The 17,969-nt window shown below is 33.1% G+C and overlaps 1 protein-coding gene and 1 pseudogene across 5 annotated transcripts; both read right to left on the bottom strand.

The window, feature by feature from the left end:
* Positions 1–3,625: 3,625 nt before the first annotated feature.
* LOC111398641 (putative RNA methyltransferase At5g10620) lies at positions 3,626–15,045 on the bottom strand. Of its 5 annotated transcripts, none has more exons than XM_023025635.1 (12): positions 14,921–15,045; positions 14,661–14,818; positions 10,103–13,407; positions 9,463–9,681; positions 7,843–7,929; positions 7,721–7,752; positions 7,496–7,638; positions 6,547–6,613; positions 6,066–6,143; positions 5,700–5,845; positions 4,313–4,387; positions 3,626–4,020 (listed from the first exon to the last, which is right to left on the bottom strand). In XM_023025635.1, exons 5-11 carry the CDS (start codon positions 7,892–7,894, stop codon positions 4,348–4,350), a joined length of 558 nt encoding a protein of 185 aa, XP_022881403.1. In that variant the 5' UTR covers positions 7,895–7,929; positions 9,463–9,681; positions 10,103–13,407; positions 14,661–14,818; positions 14,921–15,045; the 3' UTR covers positions 3,626–4,020; positions 4,313–4,347. The 5 variants fall into 5 exon arrangements, with proteins under 5 accessions (XP_022881403.1, XP_022881405.1, XP_022881404.1 ...); XM_023025637.1 differs by having other exon boundaries at positions 3,626–3,900; XM_023025636.1 differs by having other exon boundaries at positions 9,463–9,508; positions 13,344–13,407.
* Positions 10,114–17,710, bottom strand: LOC111398213 (annotated as a pseudogene).
* Between the last annotated feature and the right edge of the window lie 259 nt (positions 17,711–17,969).

Genomic DNA, 17,969 nt, shown 5'->3' with positions numbered 1-17,969 from the left:
CACTTTCTTCGAGTCCTCTACGACCGACCACAAATTGCAATTCAGGCTCGTGATTATTCTCTTAGAAGTAGATATATTATTCGCTACTTGTTTAGTTGACTTACTTCTAGCGTAGATTAGAGAATCACACGCGCGAAGGAGTTGGGATGACAAGCCTATGTATGGAATTCACATCAGTGAATACAATTTAGAGTTATTGGATTACAACATTTTATTTCAATAACAAAGATTAGCATCCTCCTTGTGTTCAATTTATTTTCTTCTTGTACAATTTCATTAGAGCTTTATAATTTTCCGGCTCTAATTGCTTCACTGCTTGCTACCTTTTTTTCTATGTTCAATAAAAAATCAACCTAGGTAAGAGAAGATATTGACTTGATTCAATAATTCAAAAGGCAGAATTGCAGTTGAATTTCAAATCTTTAAAATTGTTGTAGACTATATTCAAATATTTCATTTTTGCACCTGCCGTCCAATAATTGCAACTAAAGGACAAATGGACGAATTTTGTCTACTGACCATTAGTCAATCAAAAAAAATCAATTTGACCACAATTTAACCAAATTTTAAGTGGCAAAATTGTCATTTTATATTTTCTCAATAAAAAAATTTTTAAAAATTAAACAATAAAATAATAAAGAGTAAAAATGGATATTAACCATTCATCTCCCTCCCCAAACCATCCCCCAACCCCTACCCCAGAACCACCGCCCACAGCCAGACATTTGCATTTGCAATCTATAACAAATAAGCAAAAAACTAGAAGGCAAATCCACTCTTTCGAATACACGACTACTCATCATGCGAAGGTCCTCACACAACAAATTTATCACGGGCTTCTCTTGGTGCTTGTTCTTAATTTTCCCCTTTAATTTTTTGAGTCATTGGTTTTCGATGATTTTTCATTCCTTTTTGTTCGTAGGTTTCGCAAAAGAACAAGAAAACAATTAAGCGTAGCAGAAGTACGAAAATGATAATAACAAGAAGAAAGACAATGGAGGGAATGATAAATATTACTGCTATTTTGAAAGCTGATTTGCATTGTGATGGTTGCACTTCCAAATTCGTAAAATCCATTAGCTCTTTTAACGGTAACGGATATAACATTTTTCTTCTCAAACCTCAATTTTGTTATACATTGAATCTACATGAAACAGAATTATAGATCACTAATGTTTGGTGTATAGGGGTTCTGTTTGACAGGACCCCTACCGATAGTCACAAAAAATGGGTCCCACACGGGACCCATTTGTATTAAAAAAAAACCCACACCCACCCATCCCGTGTATGTGAGTGATCGATACAGGGTCGGTAAACCCGTTTCTGTACGTGTATCATCACTCATTATAGATGCAGATGTCGGTGGCCGTACGCAACGGCGATGGGTGGGTTTTGATTTGATCGAGGTGAGTGGGATAGCATAGGGCATGGGCGGTTTGATGGAGGAGATGAATAGTCAAAATTCCTTTTTGCTTTTTCCTTTTTGTAAATGATTTTATTGAGAAGATGCAAATTACAATTTTGCCCCTTGAAATTTTGATCAAAATATAGTCAAATTGATTTATATTTTTTTTGGTTGACTAATGGTCAATGGACCTAATCCATTGCAATCGAGCTGAAAGATTTGAAACTATGTATGCACAAATGAAAGTTTTGAGTATAGTATCTAATAATTTATGTTTTGTACAATCTCTCTTGGATGGATATTTTTGCATTTAACTAGGGTAGTGGTTTACATCTGTAGTTTAATTCTATGGCGTACATTAATTTACAAGATTTGAAATCTCGAGTTGCATTAAATTTTTTTCCAGCACCAAGACGACACTTCAACTGATATATCTTTAGAATCTTGATTAGTAGTGTCCTATAGAACACTCCCTTCGAGTCGGCTTGCAAGTTAAGACTCAAGGCTCAGGCTCGGCTCGAGTTTTTTTAAGTCGGGCTTTTTTTACTCGAAGCAAAAAAAATAATCGAGGCTCAATCGCAGCTTTCGCCTGAGCTGAGCTGGCTCGATTTTTTTCTTTTCATGACCTGTCGCTACCTTTGAAAGGCAGTAGGCCGATGGGTGTAAAGGCAGCGTGCCAACTACCTACTGCCTTTAAAAGACAATTTCTACATTTTTTTTTAATTTTTTTTTCGAGCCGGCTCGGCCCTGCACCCCGAGATGGGGCTTGACCCAATTCACCGAGTCATAGGCGACTCGAGCCAATGAACCAATTTGCCATCCCTATATATTTTTTTTTAATTTTTTTTCGAGCCGGCTCGGCCCTACACCCCGAGATGGGGCTTGACCCAATTCACCGAGTCATAGGCGACTCGAGCCAACGAACCAATTTGCCATCCCTATATATATATATATATATAACACATTTTTTATTTATTGAGATACAATTGGATCAAAATCTATTACTAAGTAATCAATAGGGAGTCGCCATATGTCATTCCCCCAAAATACACATTACTCCAAAACTTGAAGAGAAATATATATATATATATTTCTTAATTTTAAGAGTGAAAGATGCAATTCAAATATCTCAATCCCAAATAGTCATTTCATTTTTAGCTTCTGTTTGAGCATTAAAACTAGTGAAATTTGGAAATGAAATCCTAAGTGATAGAATTTGTTAATCTAATTTTTATCGTTAACAAAAGATATTGGCTTGGTTCAAGAATTAAAAACTTGCTAATTATGTGCCGTACAATTCTCTCGATTAGATTTTTTCCCCCTAATTGAACTTGGAATAGATTGAATTAGAAGGGTTCACATCTGTAGCTAATTCTACAGTGTACTTTAATTTGTCCATTTTCATAAGCTAAGATTTGATTTCTCATGTTTCATTAAATTCTTGATAGAAAATACACCATTGTTTCAGCATCAAGATAATGACACTTCTACCAATATCAGAATCTTGATTAATAGTGTCTTATGATTTTTATTCATTCCTTGTGGCATAACCACCACCATACCATAAGTGCAATTTAACACAATTCACCATCAGATCAAGCAAATGTTGGGGAAATCATAAAATTATGAATGTATAACATTTATATATATATATATATGCAGTCAGTCTTAAATTTTTCACGCAAACGAGTTTCAATTGAAACATTTTAAAACACATTAAAAAAAACGAATTTTATCAAATTAAAAACAAAAATAATAAATAAATAAATAATGCCGATAGTGTTTTTGTAGAGCTTTTCAAGCATCTGAAAGTTGAAAAATAGTTGTTGGATTATGACTTCTAGTGATGATTCATGACGTCATTCATAGTCCAATAAGATGTATACATTTGTCAAATTGTGTGGTGGTAGCGACAACAACCGAGGCCCAATGTTGGGAGTTAGATGAAAGATCAATTTTTTATTTTTACTAATATGTTTTAAATAAGTCTAATTTGCACATTTTAAAATTTTGGAATTGCAAATGTGATTATTATTATTATTATTATTATTATTATTATTATTATTATTATTATTATTATTATTATTTTGTTTATTAAAAAATGAAAGTAGAATTCGTCATTTTACATTATTTTAACAGATGAAATAGACTACATGAAATATTTCCACAACATTTGCTTAATCTAAAGCGAAATATGTAAAATTGAAAGGATAGAGACAATTTAGGCAAAACAAACAATTCCTCAAAGTTTTTCTAGCCACACAAAATACTTCCAAATACAATTTAAAAGATGGAAACAATTTGCACAAAATAGAAAATAGAGAATAATCGAAACATGTTCAAAAGCAACTCCTTAGCCACCTAGCCAAACGAGCCGTTAAGATAGGCAATTAAGACTACTATTACCTCTGCATCTGAAGCTGGTGACTACTCCGTAGTAGATATCCTCAACATTATTGCATAATGCAACGGAAGTGCATTTTCTCCCTTGCACCCTACCACATAACTTCAATAGACTATCATAGAATTCTTGTAAAATAAATAACGTAGTTCTTGTTTCTTTTCTCTATACTTTTCCATTGATCCATTTAAGTAGGCAAATGACTTCTTTAGATCTGATAAGAAAAGGTGAAAAACCGAAGACAAAAAAATTAAAGAGATCTCGTCAATCCAACCATTCCAGACTCAAAAGAGTTCTAAAGCTTTCATCAAAAACTATGGAAGACTACTTGGAGATCACCTCTTATTGGAGTAGTATAATATTCATGCCAACTTTACTAATACGCAGCATAGAAATAACATCTTGTATAAATATGTAGGAGATCCGAACAAATCCACGTGCACGATATTTGCAGCGAGAATAATGAAATAATGATGTTCAAAGATGTAGCAAAGAAAATAGAATACCTGTATGGCTTGACTGTCTTTTTTTGTAAAAGTATCTAGTGATGGTACTTCTGTCCTTTGAGAATCGTCCATGCCCTATAAAATACTCCTAAACAATTCATTATTTAACATAATTCAAGTGGAGTAACCTTGAGAAGGAGAAAGTTTCGAACATTAATAATAAATCTTATCAGAATTTCTATGGTTATCCTCGAAACACAATAAAGAAGTTCCCTCCTTAAATTTCTAGAAGCAACTGTTAGAAAATGAAAATCAAACATCTGTGATCAGTCCCTTATGTTTTAAATCCTGTACTGTCTACTGCTCAATTTCATCAGTGTGGCATGTTTGCTTACAAACAAACTTCCATTGCAGGACATATTTGCACTCCCATTCCAAGGGTGAGCACTATAGGCTAGCCCTCCCTTCTCCAAACACCATTCCGATCACACTGAGACTCCAAAGTATGACCCTTCGCAATCTAATGAATACAATGCATTCTGAAGTTTTTTATTTTTGTTCTCATTCTTATAAAATATTGATAGATGGATCGAATTAAAAAAATATAAAATTCATTGTTTTTGCATAAATCCAGAGGTTACTGCCTTAACTATCTTCGATTATTGAAATCACCTTACTACCATGGACTCTAATAAGTAAAAAAATGATGTCATCTTCAACTATCTTTTTCCACATATTGTGAAACAATAAAAGAAAAGTGTCTTTCAATAATTCAGTGTATATGCTTATTCTCAGATCTTCAATTGAAACTTTAGGAGAAACAGAAGTACTTTCTAAGGTTTGTTTCAGCCCCATTTTTTGGAAAAATAGATTTTGTAATAGTGTTTTTTTTTTTGAAAAAATATGGTTAAAAAGTACGAAAAAAGGTTTTTGAGTTTACATGTAAAATTATTTTATTGGGAGAATGTGCGGTTGAAAATGAGTTGGGAAAAAAGTGAGTTTTTCAAGAATGGGGCTCAAACAAAGTCTATATATACTGCAAACAGCAGGAGCGCGCCTGCCTAACTCCGTAATTATGTTGGTGCAAGTTCCTTCCTGATGGGTTTTAAGAAAAGAAAGAATAGGAAAGCTGGTTTCAGGTGTTATAATATATTTCTCTCACACTTGTTTGAGAAAATATTTTCCGTTTAAATGACAAAAGAAGTTCAAGAAATCGATATTTTTAATGTCTCGTTCAATCTAAATTGTACAGTTTCCTGACTCGCTTAGCTTGCTTGCCTGATCAATCCATGGAATGGACTGACTTCCCAGCAAGAATAGGAGGTTCCTCCAGAAATTCTCATCCTCCCCCATCCCAATGCAAAAACAAAAAATAAAAATAAAAATAAAATAATTTGAAGCAGAAGCATATTTAATTCATGAATCTCAAATTCGGTATATTTCTTACCTGTAAAGTTGCTCACAGAATACAACTAAGGCAATTTCATGATTGAAGACCAAAGATGACAATTTGATTGATACATTGGCCCTCTCTCTCAACTGCCTTCCATGACCATAAGGCCCACCTATGCAAAATAGTAAGCTTGAAGCTCCCTATTGAAAAGGGAAACCTGTCATCCATCAGAAAGTCTAGGGGCATGACATCAGAGCTAGAGCTAATTCTCTTCATCACTTGTGCATACTTACTCATCCAAAATGGACGTGGTAATCATAATAAGGCAATGCATGTGCTTATAAATGTTCGTTCTCTGTTTCTCCTACTAATATAGTAGATCCAGTACAGAAAGAATTTTAAATAGAAAGTCTTTCATACTTTGTTACTAGCATCCCCAATTAAAGAAGCCATTTGCTCGGATCCCACATCGAGTCCATGCTCATCTAACATTACAACCTGCATTTGTACAATCAGAAACAAAGAACACGACATATGAAAATGAAAAATGCTACACATTCCATAAGAACTAGAATTTCATAGTGGTAAATCAAGTATTAAAACCAGATACGAGTCTAATTGCTTAATCCAAAATGGTAATAGAAAACGTATAATACCTGTTATAAATGATGACCATTTAACATTGGATGAAATTCTTTTAAGAAAATGACCAAAAAAGTCCATCAAAAACCAGTAACAGTTATGAGGCTCAATGTTACAAATAACTGATCAAATCATGTAAAATTAGTCCATAGAACGATCAAATCAAGCAAGTCAATGTCTTCTGACTTTTGTTTAAAAAAGAAATTTAATGAAGGACATAAATTCAGTGGTGATCTAGACCGGAAAAGTTGGGGAATACCCATTCATTGGATCTAATCAGATCCATCACAGCCATATCTTCATGTTCAATCTGAGCTATAACATCCCTGGTACAGTACATAACTTATCATTAATGAATCTTGATGAACGAAAATACAATAGACCAAAGTCCTTTTAACAAGGATAACTAAATGAAATTCAAAAGTAATGATAAAATATGCTAACCAATCCCTTATCATCATTGTTTTTAGAAAGCTATTGAGGCTTAGGCACACCTCATGAGAGGCCTTTCTTAAGGGCCACAAAGCTAATTCCTCAAGGTGAACCTTACAAGAGGCTCAGTGTTTTTTGTCAAGCATAGGCGATCACTTCAAGGCATACTCATAAGGATCACTAAGTCTGTGCTCCTTAATCTTACTATTTCTAGGCTATTATTACCTGCATCACCTTTTAGATGATTTTTCCATGACCTGGAACGCTCAAAAGGTCTTTCGGCTAGTTTCAGGATAGCCCGATCCTGAAAACTATACGTGAACAGAATAGGTGTAGGTCACTTGTGTCCTGCCCTCCTAAGACTGAAATGTGTTTCATCCTCCAAGTCGAGTTGCATGGTTCAAATGTTCACATTCTTAGTTTCAAGTATTGCTTTTATATTTTCCCTACAATTAACATCTTTCTTGTCTTTTTTCTCTTTTATTTTTCTTTCTTTACAATCAACCCAAACAAAATTGTTAGTTATCCAGTAATTTGTTCTACAATTTTAGTTCTAATTGTAGATAATTAGTTTTGCCATGTAATTACTAGCTTGTTCATTTACTATTTACGAATTTCGCCGATTTTATGTTCCAAAGTGGCAAATTAGTCTGCTAATTTGTTGAGAATTTTCTGGATCGTTTTGTTGGTTTATAATTCATTCACCCATCCCAATAGTATGCAAAAACAAATGTAATTAATCGTAATTAATACCGAAAATTCAGAACGCAACCCACCGAGCATTTTTAGGATTGGACTTTACTCGAACATCTTCTACGCGGCAATAGTACTTCAGCTTGTCTATATAATCATCGACAATGAGTTGAACCCCCGGTGATCTCTTCTTCCCTACAGTTAGTATTCGAATTGGCAATGCTTTCTGCACACTCATAGTTTAAGAAAACCCCTTCAACCAAAAATTCAACAAATTGTTATTATAAAATGTAAAGGGTTTTATTTACCACCGAATGGCCGGCATATTTGCATCCTTTACCTGCAGATAATGATACAAATTGCAAATGGATTAGGGCATAAAAAGCAGATATTGAAGTGCAGAATTGGAAAAGTGAAAGGGAAGAAGAACCTGTAGAGTTTGGGTAGTGGGTTTTGGAAGTGGCGATGAGAGAAATTGCCATGGATGCAATTGAAGAGGTGAAGTGGAAATGTAGCACTACAAGTGTAAATAAGAACGTATGATAGATCTAGCCGCTAAAAATAAGATTTTAAATTTTGATAAAAATTAATAAAATATATGGTTGAAAAGTTGATAAAAATTATATAATCTCGTAATATGTGTGATTAAAATTAATTGTTAACTTTAACTTAAAATTTTATCAACTTTTAAAGTCACACCAAATAGAATCTATCGTTAATATCTTTACCCATAAAATAAAATAAATAATACATCCAAAGAAGCGTCGCGAAATGCTGCTTTCATAATATTTTGCTATTTGTATGGTTAATTCAGCCCTTATCTAATTTTGATAAAAATTAAATTTTTAGTGAATTTTGATAAATATTGATAGAATATTTAGTTGAAAAATAATGGATTCAATGAAAATTAATTTTTAACTTCGACTTCAATTTTAATCAAATTTCTAACTCCATGAAACATGGCTCAATTCTTTTCTCTTTTCTTCATTCATCTCCTTCGACTGTAGATAAAAAGTGATTTGACATTTTGCACGATTATATAAAAACTTTCCAAACATACTTCTAAAGAGCCTTAAAATATCCATAGAAATGTTTAGTATGAATGATTGACAAATGAATAAAGTTCCATGTACAAGGAGTTATTGACAAGCCCATCACCCACTAATAACTACATCAAATTACTTGTCCCCCTATATTGACCCTATCACCCATTTCTGTACGTGTAGCAACTTTTTAATAATATTTTTAATTTTAACGAAGAAAGTTAAGATCTTATTTATTATACTATTTGATCTTACGTGTGCTATGTACTAAAACATGTACTTAACAATTTAGTTCTCATGTTGCTTCGAAAACGTTCGAGTCAAACCAGTTCCACAATCATTTTCTTCATCCCTGTCAATTTATGAAACCTCATATATGAAGCGACCATGGCTACTGGCTTCGTTTAAGAACAATCTTAATAAATTGATACAGAAGCCATCTAAATATTGAGTTTCTGAAGTTGTTGGTAGAGGGAACATGACCCTAGTCTAAGATAAGTTGAATTCATTAGCCGATTTCTATTATTACTAATCGTTGACACGTGCACTGCACAAATTTTGTATTTATTGTGATTTAATTAGTGTAGAAATTATCAATGTTAAAAAAATAATAATAATAAACAGTTGTTGTAGATTTATTGCATTGTTCAAAAATCTTGAGAGCATATTATTGCCTCGCTAATACTCTATCCAACAAGGTGATCATTTCAAAAGCTGATATTGCTACACAAAGAAAATCACAAAAAAAAATAAAATTAAAGACATAGTGTGTATGTAGAACATGACACTACATGAGAAAAGAAACATTTGACATACATAAAGATTGCAAGTTTATAGGAGTAAGGAATATTTGATCCATTAAATAATAAAGCATGCATCGAAAAATGAAAATGGATTGCAAATAAGTTGTAAAAGGATACAATGCAGTATTTACATAAAAAAAAAAAATACACACACACACACACCCCAACGAGCAAGTATGCTGAGATGGAATGGATAATTCTTACACTGTCATTTCTACTTCTTCTCTTGGTTGTTTATATACATCGGGACCTGAATATACAATAAATATTGGAACAATGGCATTAAGTCAAATCAATTATTAGAACAAAGGTTAAGAGAGGAAATATAAGTAAAGCACCTACCTAACCCACCAAAAAATGTAAAACATATCCAGATACGTCTTTCTAGTTGGCAAAAAACACATCCAAAAATAAAGCATTTTCCTGTATTTTGTACCATAATCCACCCAAAAAAAAAAAAAAAAAAGAAACCATCAACTCCCAATTCTTAGGAATTGTACAAATGCCACTGAAGAAAGAAACAAATTAAATGTTAACAAATGGACAAATCCAATTCTCTGAAAGTGAATGAACCAAACAACTAAATGCTTGATTATTTAGTGGTTCCAGTACAATCTATGTGAGGTTCATCTAAAAGTTCCAACCGTATATAAAGAGAACTTGCAAACATCTGTATTGAGAAAACAAAACTTTGCAAATGAATTTCGAATCACTCTTCCATTATGGCTGCACTACAAACTCTTCATCGTTGTCAGGTCTCCCACTCCTTGGCAAAATGAAGATTCAAGATTGAATTTTTAACAACAAATGAAATTCTAAGTAAAGGTAAGATTTCTTCCTTTACCTATCTAATATTTATAGGAACTGCAGTGCATTTATGCTTTCCCTCTCATCTAGCAACTGAAGAAAGCATAAACAAATGAAAGTAATTTCGACACAAGTTAAGCTCCAAGAATTACAGTTTCACAAAAAAGAATTAAAGAATGGAAAGATGGCATTAAAGCATCATCTTTTCTGCATGTTTGAATTATATTTGATTCCGGAACATTAGCATTGCCATGAACTTCCTTGTACAATTAAAAGAAAAAATTTTATTAGGTCAAATATGTTGAAGTAGAAAGATTGACACATTATGGAAAAGTGGGAAGGTGACTAAAAACAAATGCTAAACTACTTTGTTGAAATATTGAGAAAATAAATAATCCTTTAGCGGCTCACACGTTATAACATCTATGAAATGGAATGCAACTAAGTTGTATTTTAATATATGTGGATTTGGTTCATTCAATTCACCACTAAGTCTATCGAGAGAATTATTAGATAGAAAAGAAATTCACTGCAACTCCTCAAACCATGTAAACAAAATATCGTCACACTGCTATATTGTGTTCAAAATATCAAAAAGATATATATCTCAAACTTCTCACCGATCATTTTCAGTAAAAGATGTGTCAAATCTAAAGTAATTGGAATAACGCTTGTGGCAAAGCCCTTCCCATCCTTCACAATATATGCTTTGAATTTTGCTAACATGTAAGATGAATTAGGTGCAAAATAGTTGGTGAAAGTGATTTCTCGGAGCAAAAAAATATGACAAAGAAGTAGATGAAATGAAATGATTATGGAACTACCATTGGGCCATTGATGTAATTGATGGTAGTACGCTAATGCGGTAATTTCAGATCTTTAACACGATAAATACCATATTTTTTCTTTTCCGAATTCTCCAATTGGAATAGTCTAGTTCACCAAAACAATAACAAAATTTCACATGGATACAAAAGTCTCCCAAATGATTCTTCGATAAGATTAAAAAAGGGAACCTTCTATCATTAGCTTTACTCTATACATTGAAGTGATCCTAAAGTTTGATAAAAACACAAAATATGACTAACATATATACTGATTTCCCATCATCATGATTTCGAGACCGAAATAGAGCATGTTTGGGGTGGCTTATAAGTAAGATTGTAAATATGAGAGAGAATCGGGCAAACCTTTTTTTCTCATACATATATTTGCACAAGGTTATCAAAGCTACAAAAGAGAACAGAGCAACAAAAAAAGAGGATATATTACAATCTAGAAAAATCTTGACCATGATGATGAACTTCCATCAAACAGCATATTGGAAGAAGATGATAAAATCCAGAATGTTATGTTAAAATCAAGTACGATCAAAGCTATTAGAAAATATACACAGCAAACTTGCGGTTCTACCCATTTATTCCCATATAATTGATGATAAGAAACTAGGACTAATAATTCCTCTTCAGTCCATGTGTCTTTTCTAACTACTGGATATAGATGATTGTGCCACTTTAAGATCATGTGCAGCAATAGAACTTTAGAACATAGGCCATGTCTTAACAATAGGTAAAAATATCAAAGGTTTAACTAAATTATGTAGACGGGTATATCTCTTGCTTTATTTATGACAAAAAGTGTGCCACTGTCCTTAGAAGAATAATAGAATCCAATCTTACGCTTTTCACATGCAAGTAATGACCCTTCAACCTATTTAAATGATGGAGTGTGTTGAAGACTATTTAAATGATGTACACGTGGTATTATCTAACAATATAGACTTTTAGATTTAGTGTTTAAAAGGTAACTAAAGAAAACAAGAGGAAATAAAACAACATAGCTTAATTGTGATATATTATTTAAACAAATGAATTTCAGAAGTATGGTTATTGTAGTTCTTTCTAATAAAAGAGTCTCAAACTATCATTATGAATACGGTCAAACCTATCAGTCATGTAAAGTAACATTGAAAAAAAAAATTATCGTAACATGATAACCTCATTTCAATATCTATTTAAAGAAATAAAGAACCTTTGATTTGCAAAAACCTTTATATAGATCGAAGAACCATGTCTACCAATCAATTTAAGAACCATATGACATTTTATTATCTAAATCATTATCCACACAAGAGATAAATTAAGTGATGAAACGAGGGCATTTAGTATACATTTGTTTAACAGGAAAACAAACAATTTAATCATTTTTTCTGCATTGTAATTGGTCTAATACGAGGATCGTGACAAGATCCGCTAAATTATGAATTGATTTTTGTTTACAACTCTAATCTAAGTGTATGCCAAACACGTCCTTTAAGTTGGCAACTAGACACAATTAACAAATTGCAGCAAGAGAAAAAAATTCAAAGTAAAACTTACACTTCTACCATGCCCCAGTGCATTATAAAGGAATCAATAACATCTTTAAAACCATTTTAATTATAGTACTCGCTCAAAATGTTCTTTTGAGTGCTAGCTATTTTGAAAACTTTTATGTTTTGACGTAGCTATAACAAACCATTTATATCCACACATTTTACAGAACCACAAATACTACCTACTTATCTATTATTGGTTCCTATCTATTATAATTTATTAAACGGTTTACAAGCACTTCTCAAACAGGTCAACTTTATTTTTTACATTGTGGATTTGAATGATTTTGTGAAGTTCAGGGAGTTAACAGCACAATTCATTTATTTTAATTGCAGATAAATTATTCCAATTCGTCAAAATCTACTACAAATAGCAAAGATGTATCCATACAAAAACAATTTTTAGAATTCCTTAAGGGGAGATAATTGCAGATGAAACATTCTAATCAATCATATTATGAGAACCAATTACTAATCACAAAAATGTCACCACAAAATCCAATAGCAAGAATTCTTGATGCAAATAGAAATTATTGTGTAATTAATCAGAATCAAATATGAATAGGAAAAATGTATCCACGCAAAACCCAATAGCTATCGTACATAAAAGGAAAGAGAAAATTGAAGACAAAATACTCAATTTAATCGGAGTCTAATACGAAAAAAAGCATCCACAACAAACCCAATTGCTAGAATTCATAAGGGGAAACATAAAATTCCTAATAAAATACTAAAGTTAATCAAAATCAACTAGTAATCACAAAGATGTATTGTCGAGCAAAATGGGAAACATGGACTCAATTGCACAAAGGGCTTTAAAATAACTTTGTAGGAGGTCACGGCTTGCGGCGACGAATAGGAGGGGATAAAACCTTTTTATAGTAGCAAATTAACATTTACTTACCAAAATTTTATTTTTAATCATTATCTCGGTCGTTCTCTTTCTTGACGAAGAAAACTTCAAACCTCTACAAAAGAAAATAAAAACAAAAGATTAAAATGTTTGGGACGAAACCTCTGGCTAAATTAAGCAGTATATACAAAAAATAGAAAATAAAGAGTCAAGTAATTGTGTGGAAGAAGTGCAAAGAAGAACGATAGTTTGTATGTGAAAATGGACAGAGTAAAAAGAAATGGGAAAGAGAAAAAAGTCTGTGAGAGAGAAGAAAGAAATGATAGTTGTGTGTGAGAACATTGCATCTACAGTAAAATGGGATTTGTTTACTATTGCATTTACAGTAACCCTTCATTGCCCTTTTGATTTAAGGTTAGATTAAAAAGAATTCTAAATTGAAAAAAAAAATTATCTATAATGTTGTATAAAAATTAAAAAAAAAAATTCTCCGTACACGAAGGCGTGCATGGAGACATTTGTCTCCATGCATGGAGGTTTCTAAATTTTTTTTAATTTTATTTTATATATATTATTTATGTTTTGTTTTGTTTTTTACACTACAAATTATTATTTTTTTTTTTGCAATTTAAAATTCCTTTCTCTTCAAATTTTTACTTGTAACTTTTTACATTTTAGAATTTTTTTTTTTTTTTGTGTGTGTGTTGTTTACATTATAAATATATATATATTTTTTTGTGTGCGTGTTGTTTACATTATAAATATATATATTTTTTTCAATTTAAAATTCCTTTCTCTTCAAAATTTTACTTGTAACCTTTTACATTTTAGAAATATTTCCTATCGTATTATTAGTATTTTTATTTTTTAATAATTCCAACCGATGAGAGTTATGGAAAGTTGAGTGTTGGAATAAATTTAGATTGCCTCTTTTATTGTATAATAAAAATATGTATATATATAAAGCAAAGACAAACGACGTCGTTTTTGCTCCTCCACTTTAAAAAAAAATGCTCCAATGAGACAAAATGAATTAAATCACTGTTGCTTTCTACAGTAACTTCATATTCTCATTTTTATATAGTAAGGACATAGGACTTCTTTGGTAGACAAAAATGCCTTTTTGTTCTCTTTTAAGCTTGATTTAAACATGTAATGTTACTGAATTGTGTCAATGTCTAGTCCTTTCAACTTCACCACAATTTTCACATACCCCTTCAGTGTATTCAGTTCACTAAGCCTACTTCACAAATGAGGTTTTCGATAATTTTCTCATTATGAACAACTGATTGAATCCTATCACGAGAACTACTTCGACTTAGGCACAAGTGTTTTATGGAATCGATAAGTCATAAGTAGATTACTGACCTGGCAACTTTAGCACGTCGTTTGGCCTGCTTTGCATCTTTGAGAGCTCCTGATAATCGTTCTTCTCATTGAAAAGGTTATTCGCTTCTTGTGGTTGAAGACCATGTAAAGTCCTCTTTGCTGTAGCCCATTGTGCCTCTCTCTCCCCCATAGTTAGACTTTGTTGTAAAGGCAGTTTGTCATCAACAATTGAGTAAGAAAGTAAGGATCGAGCAATGGAATTGCTTAAACAATTTAATAAATAATGTAAGATGACGTACTTTATTCTCCAAAAGATTATCACAAGCCTTTCCGCTCAAAAACATAACAAATGTAGAACTTGAGGATGTCAACATAAGTTACGATGTTGTAAAGCCAGATAAGACCTGCCCAGCCTCAACCGCATCCTCTAATCTTTGCAAAATCCCAATTCACATAAACGGTTATAAGGGTGGCAACCTATAATAAAATGCTTAGTATTCGTAACTTCACTTGAGTACAGAGTTAGTCGAAGTGTGCAATTCTGTAAGATCAGTGAAAAGGAAAAGTTCCTTACCAGTTGAGCTATTGTAAAAGCATTGTGTATGAAAATTTCGGGGTGTTCAACAAAAGACAAGCTACGAGACCTTGTAACGAATATGAGTCCTTGACTAATGATACTTACATGTAGGTACAAAGCTGACATTATTTCCCGACGACGATCTCTAACAGACCTCACACCAAAATGATCCTGCAGTGAACCAAATAAATGATCAAGCAATGAATAAACAAGTCACGAAATTTACTCAAGACGTGTAAGTTTACTGATACCAAGAAGAAGTTAGTGTCTTTCATGACCCAGAAAAACAAAACAGTTGCTAGTGCTAAGTAACCTCCCAAGACGATTCCAGTAGTGAAAATCTCTCTGAGCTTCCAACTTTCGGGTAAAGGAGATGGCTTCACTCGATCCTTTGAGATTGTCATTATAGTTCCTAGAGGAATATGTAATGTATGAATTATGTAGGCAACTCGTCTGGAAATGGAGAGAAAATGAGAAAAATGAATGAAAAGAAGAACAAAGAAGTACGAGTGGTGATGTTCATCAATTGAGCTGAGCTTAACGTCATTCAGGATAGCAATGATTAGAACCATCAAAGGAGCGAAATCAAATTCCCATATCAAAGCAATAAGCATAAATCCAAACTGGATATAAGGATAAGTAACGAATTGTTCAACTTCGTAGTTAAAACAGGGCAATAGACATGTTCTTAATGCCTACCACAATACGAATTGTAATCCAAACAGCATATATCTAGGAAATGAAATAACCAAACGACAAAAAAAAATCAGATACTTTAGAGATAAAGAGGCTGAACTTCGATTTACAAAAGAAAAGCTGACTTGTGGTGTAATTCTTCATCCTCTAGAAAATAGCCCTGCTAGTCAATACTGCACTTATAATGACACTCAGTCCAGGTTCAGTTAGGACAATCTCGTATGCACCTCTAGCAGCATCCGTCGCATAAGCAACTATGATCCCTATATCCGCCATCTTGAGAGCTGGAGCATCATTAACGCCAACTCCCATCATACCACATATGTGCTTCATTTCTTGTAACCTTTTTACTATTTCATACTTGTGCTCTACAAATACACAAAAATGGGATTAGGCTGGATAACACGAGAAGTAGAGCATGATATCACAACTTTATAAGAACGCATTTTCACTCCTATCGATCCTAGGCTCCTAGCAGAGAACATAGTAAACCAAACTGACCTGGGAATACCCCCAACAAACCCATCAACCTTCTCAATCAGCTCATCTACGGGGAGTGCTGCAATAGATTCATCCTTGTCTTGGCCAAGCAACGATGGGCTAGTTGATCACCTAAACAATGATGAAAAAGAATTTAAAAAAGAAAATGAAAGAATAACAATTGAACATGAATGGGGTCGAGAGGAATAAAACATAAGATCTGGTACCAGTGATCATCTTCACGTTCACGCCCAGATTCAAAGCTCTTTTGATTGTTTCTGCACTGTCATGCCTTGGTGGATCAAACAACGGTAATGAACCAACAAGTCGCCATGGGCCCTCTGGACTCTCTTTAATTTTCTCGGGAACTTCCTACAGAAAGAATGAGATACAAAAGTAGAATGAAACAACTAAAGGAATTAGCTCAAGGAAATGCATTGAAGATAATATGTGCAAACCTAAGAGGCAACTGCTAAGGAGTGAAGTCTGAGTTCATCAAACTTATCGATTACAGCATGAACCTTCTTTTTAACATCTTCCTTGGCATTGCAATATGCTAAGATCTTTTCATGAAGAAGTTAACATCTATTAGCTAACCAGTTTCATGACTTCTTTTCACTAAAAAATGAAGATGAAAACAAAAAACACATTTCATGCTATATTTATAGATTATGAAAAACCAGAAATATCTGCTCGGGGGCGCCTTTGCTAGCACGATGCCAATTTCCATTAGAATCTATGTATGTTAATGCAGTCCTCTTATCTACGGGTTGAAAGGTAAGAAATGAACCTCCCGTATACCTGCCCTAGCCTGCGATAAAGGAATTACAAAATTTTTGTCCTTACAACCAACTTTTTTTGAAATATTAATATGAATTACATATAAAGACAATCAAATAAGCCAAGAAAAATCATATCGAATAAATATATCATATACTTCTTTTGGGTCGACTAGCATCCCTACAATGGCAGCATCTATTACATCTTGATTTTCGACTCTTTAAGCTCAGGCTGCTAGCAACATCACATGCTCTTTATCCACTCCCTTTAAAAACACTTCGATGAGACTTTTGTCGACTGTCAGCTTATTCAAGGTCAACATACCCGTTTTGTCACTGCAAAAAACATCCATGCCTGCCATTTCCTCTATGGCAGTCATTCGCTTTGTGATTGTACCTTGCTGAAAGAGCCTGTATGAACCGATAGCCATAGTAACAGACAGAACTGTTGGCATAGCAATTGGAATTCTTCCAATTAAGATAACCAGCAAATTGTCGATTCTATCCCTGTACTTACGGTGCTGAATTGGGTACATGACCATGACCTCGATGATTATCCTGACAAAAATCGAGCAGATACAGAAGTTACTGATTGCAGTAAAAACCTTCTGAAAATGTCCAATTTGATTGGAGATATTAACTAGATAGACAGCCTTACCGAAAAAAGTATGAACGCCAGTAGCTATAACAACTGCTTCAATTTCTTCCTGTTTACAAGTTGAACCAGAGAAAACTTCGTCTGAGGGGTTCTTAGTGACAGGCAGAGATTCTCCTATTAAAGCAAATTGATCAACTTTTAAGGGATCGCCCTCAAGA

Source organism: Olea europaea, chromosome 8 (genome assembly GCF_002742605.1).
Source record: "Olea europaea var. sylvestris chromosome 8, O_europaea_v1, whole genome shotgun sequence".
NCBI lineage: Eukaryota > Viridiplantae > Streptophyta > Magnoliopsida > Lamiales > Oleaceae > Olea > Olea europaea.
Note: the sequence above shows the minus strand (reverse complement) of the source record. Positions and strands in the feature narration are given on the sequence as shown.

Coding starts and splice junctions, on each gene's coding strand:
- LOC111398641 (XM_023025635.1), bottom strand. CDS start 7,894: ATGGCAATTTCTCTCATCGCCACTTCCAAAACCCACTACCCAAACTCT. Junction 7,753..7,842: donor CCACTACCCAAACTCTACAG/GTTCTTCTTCCC, acceptor CATTATCTGCAG/GTAAAGGATGCAAATATGCC. Junction 5,846..6,065: donor TTGGGGATGCTAGTAACAAA/GTATGAAAGACT, acceptor CCTTTTCAATAG/GGAGCTTCAAGCTTACTATT.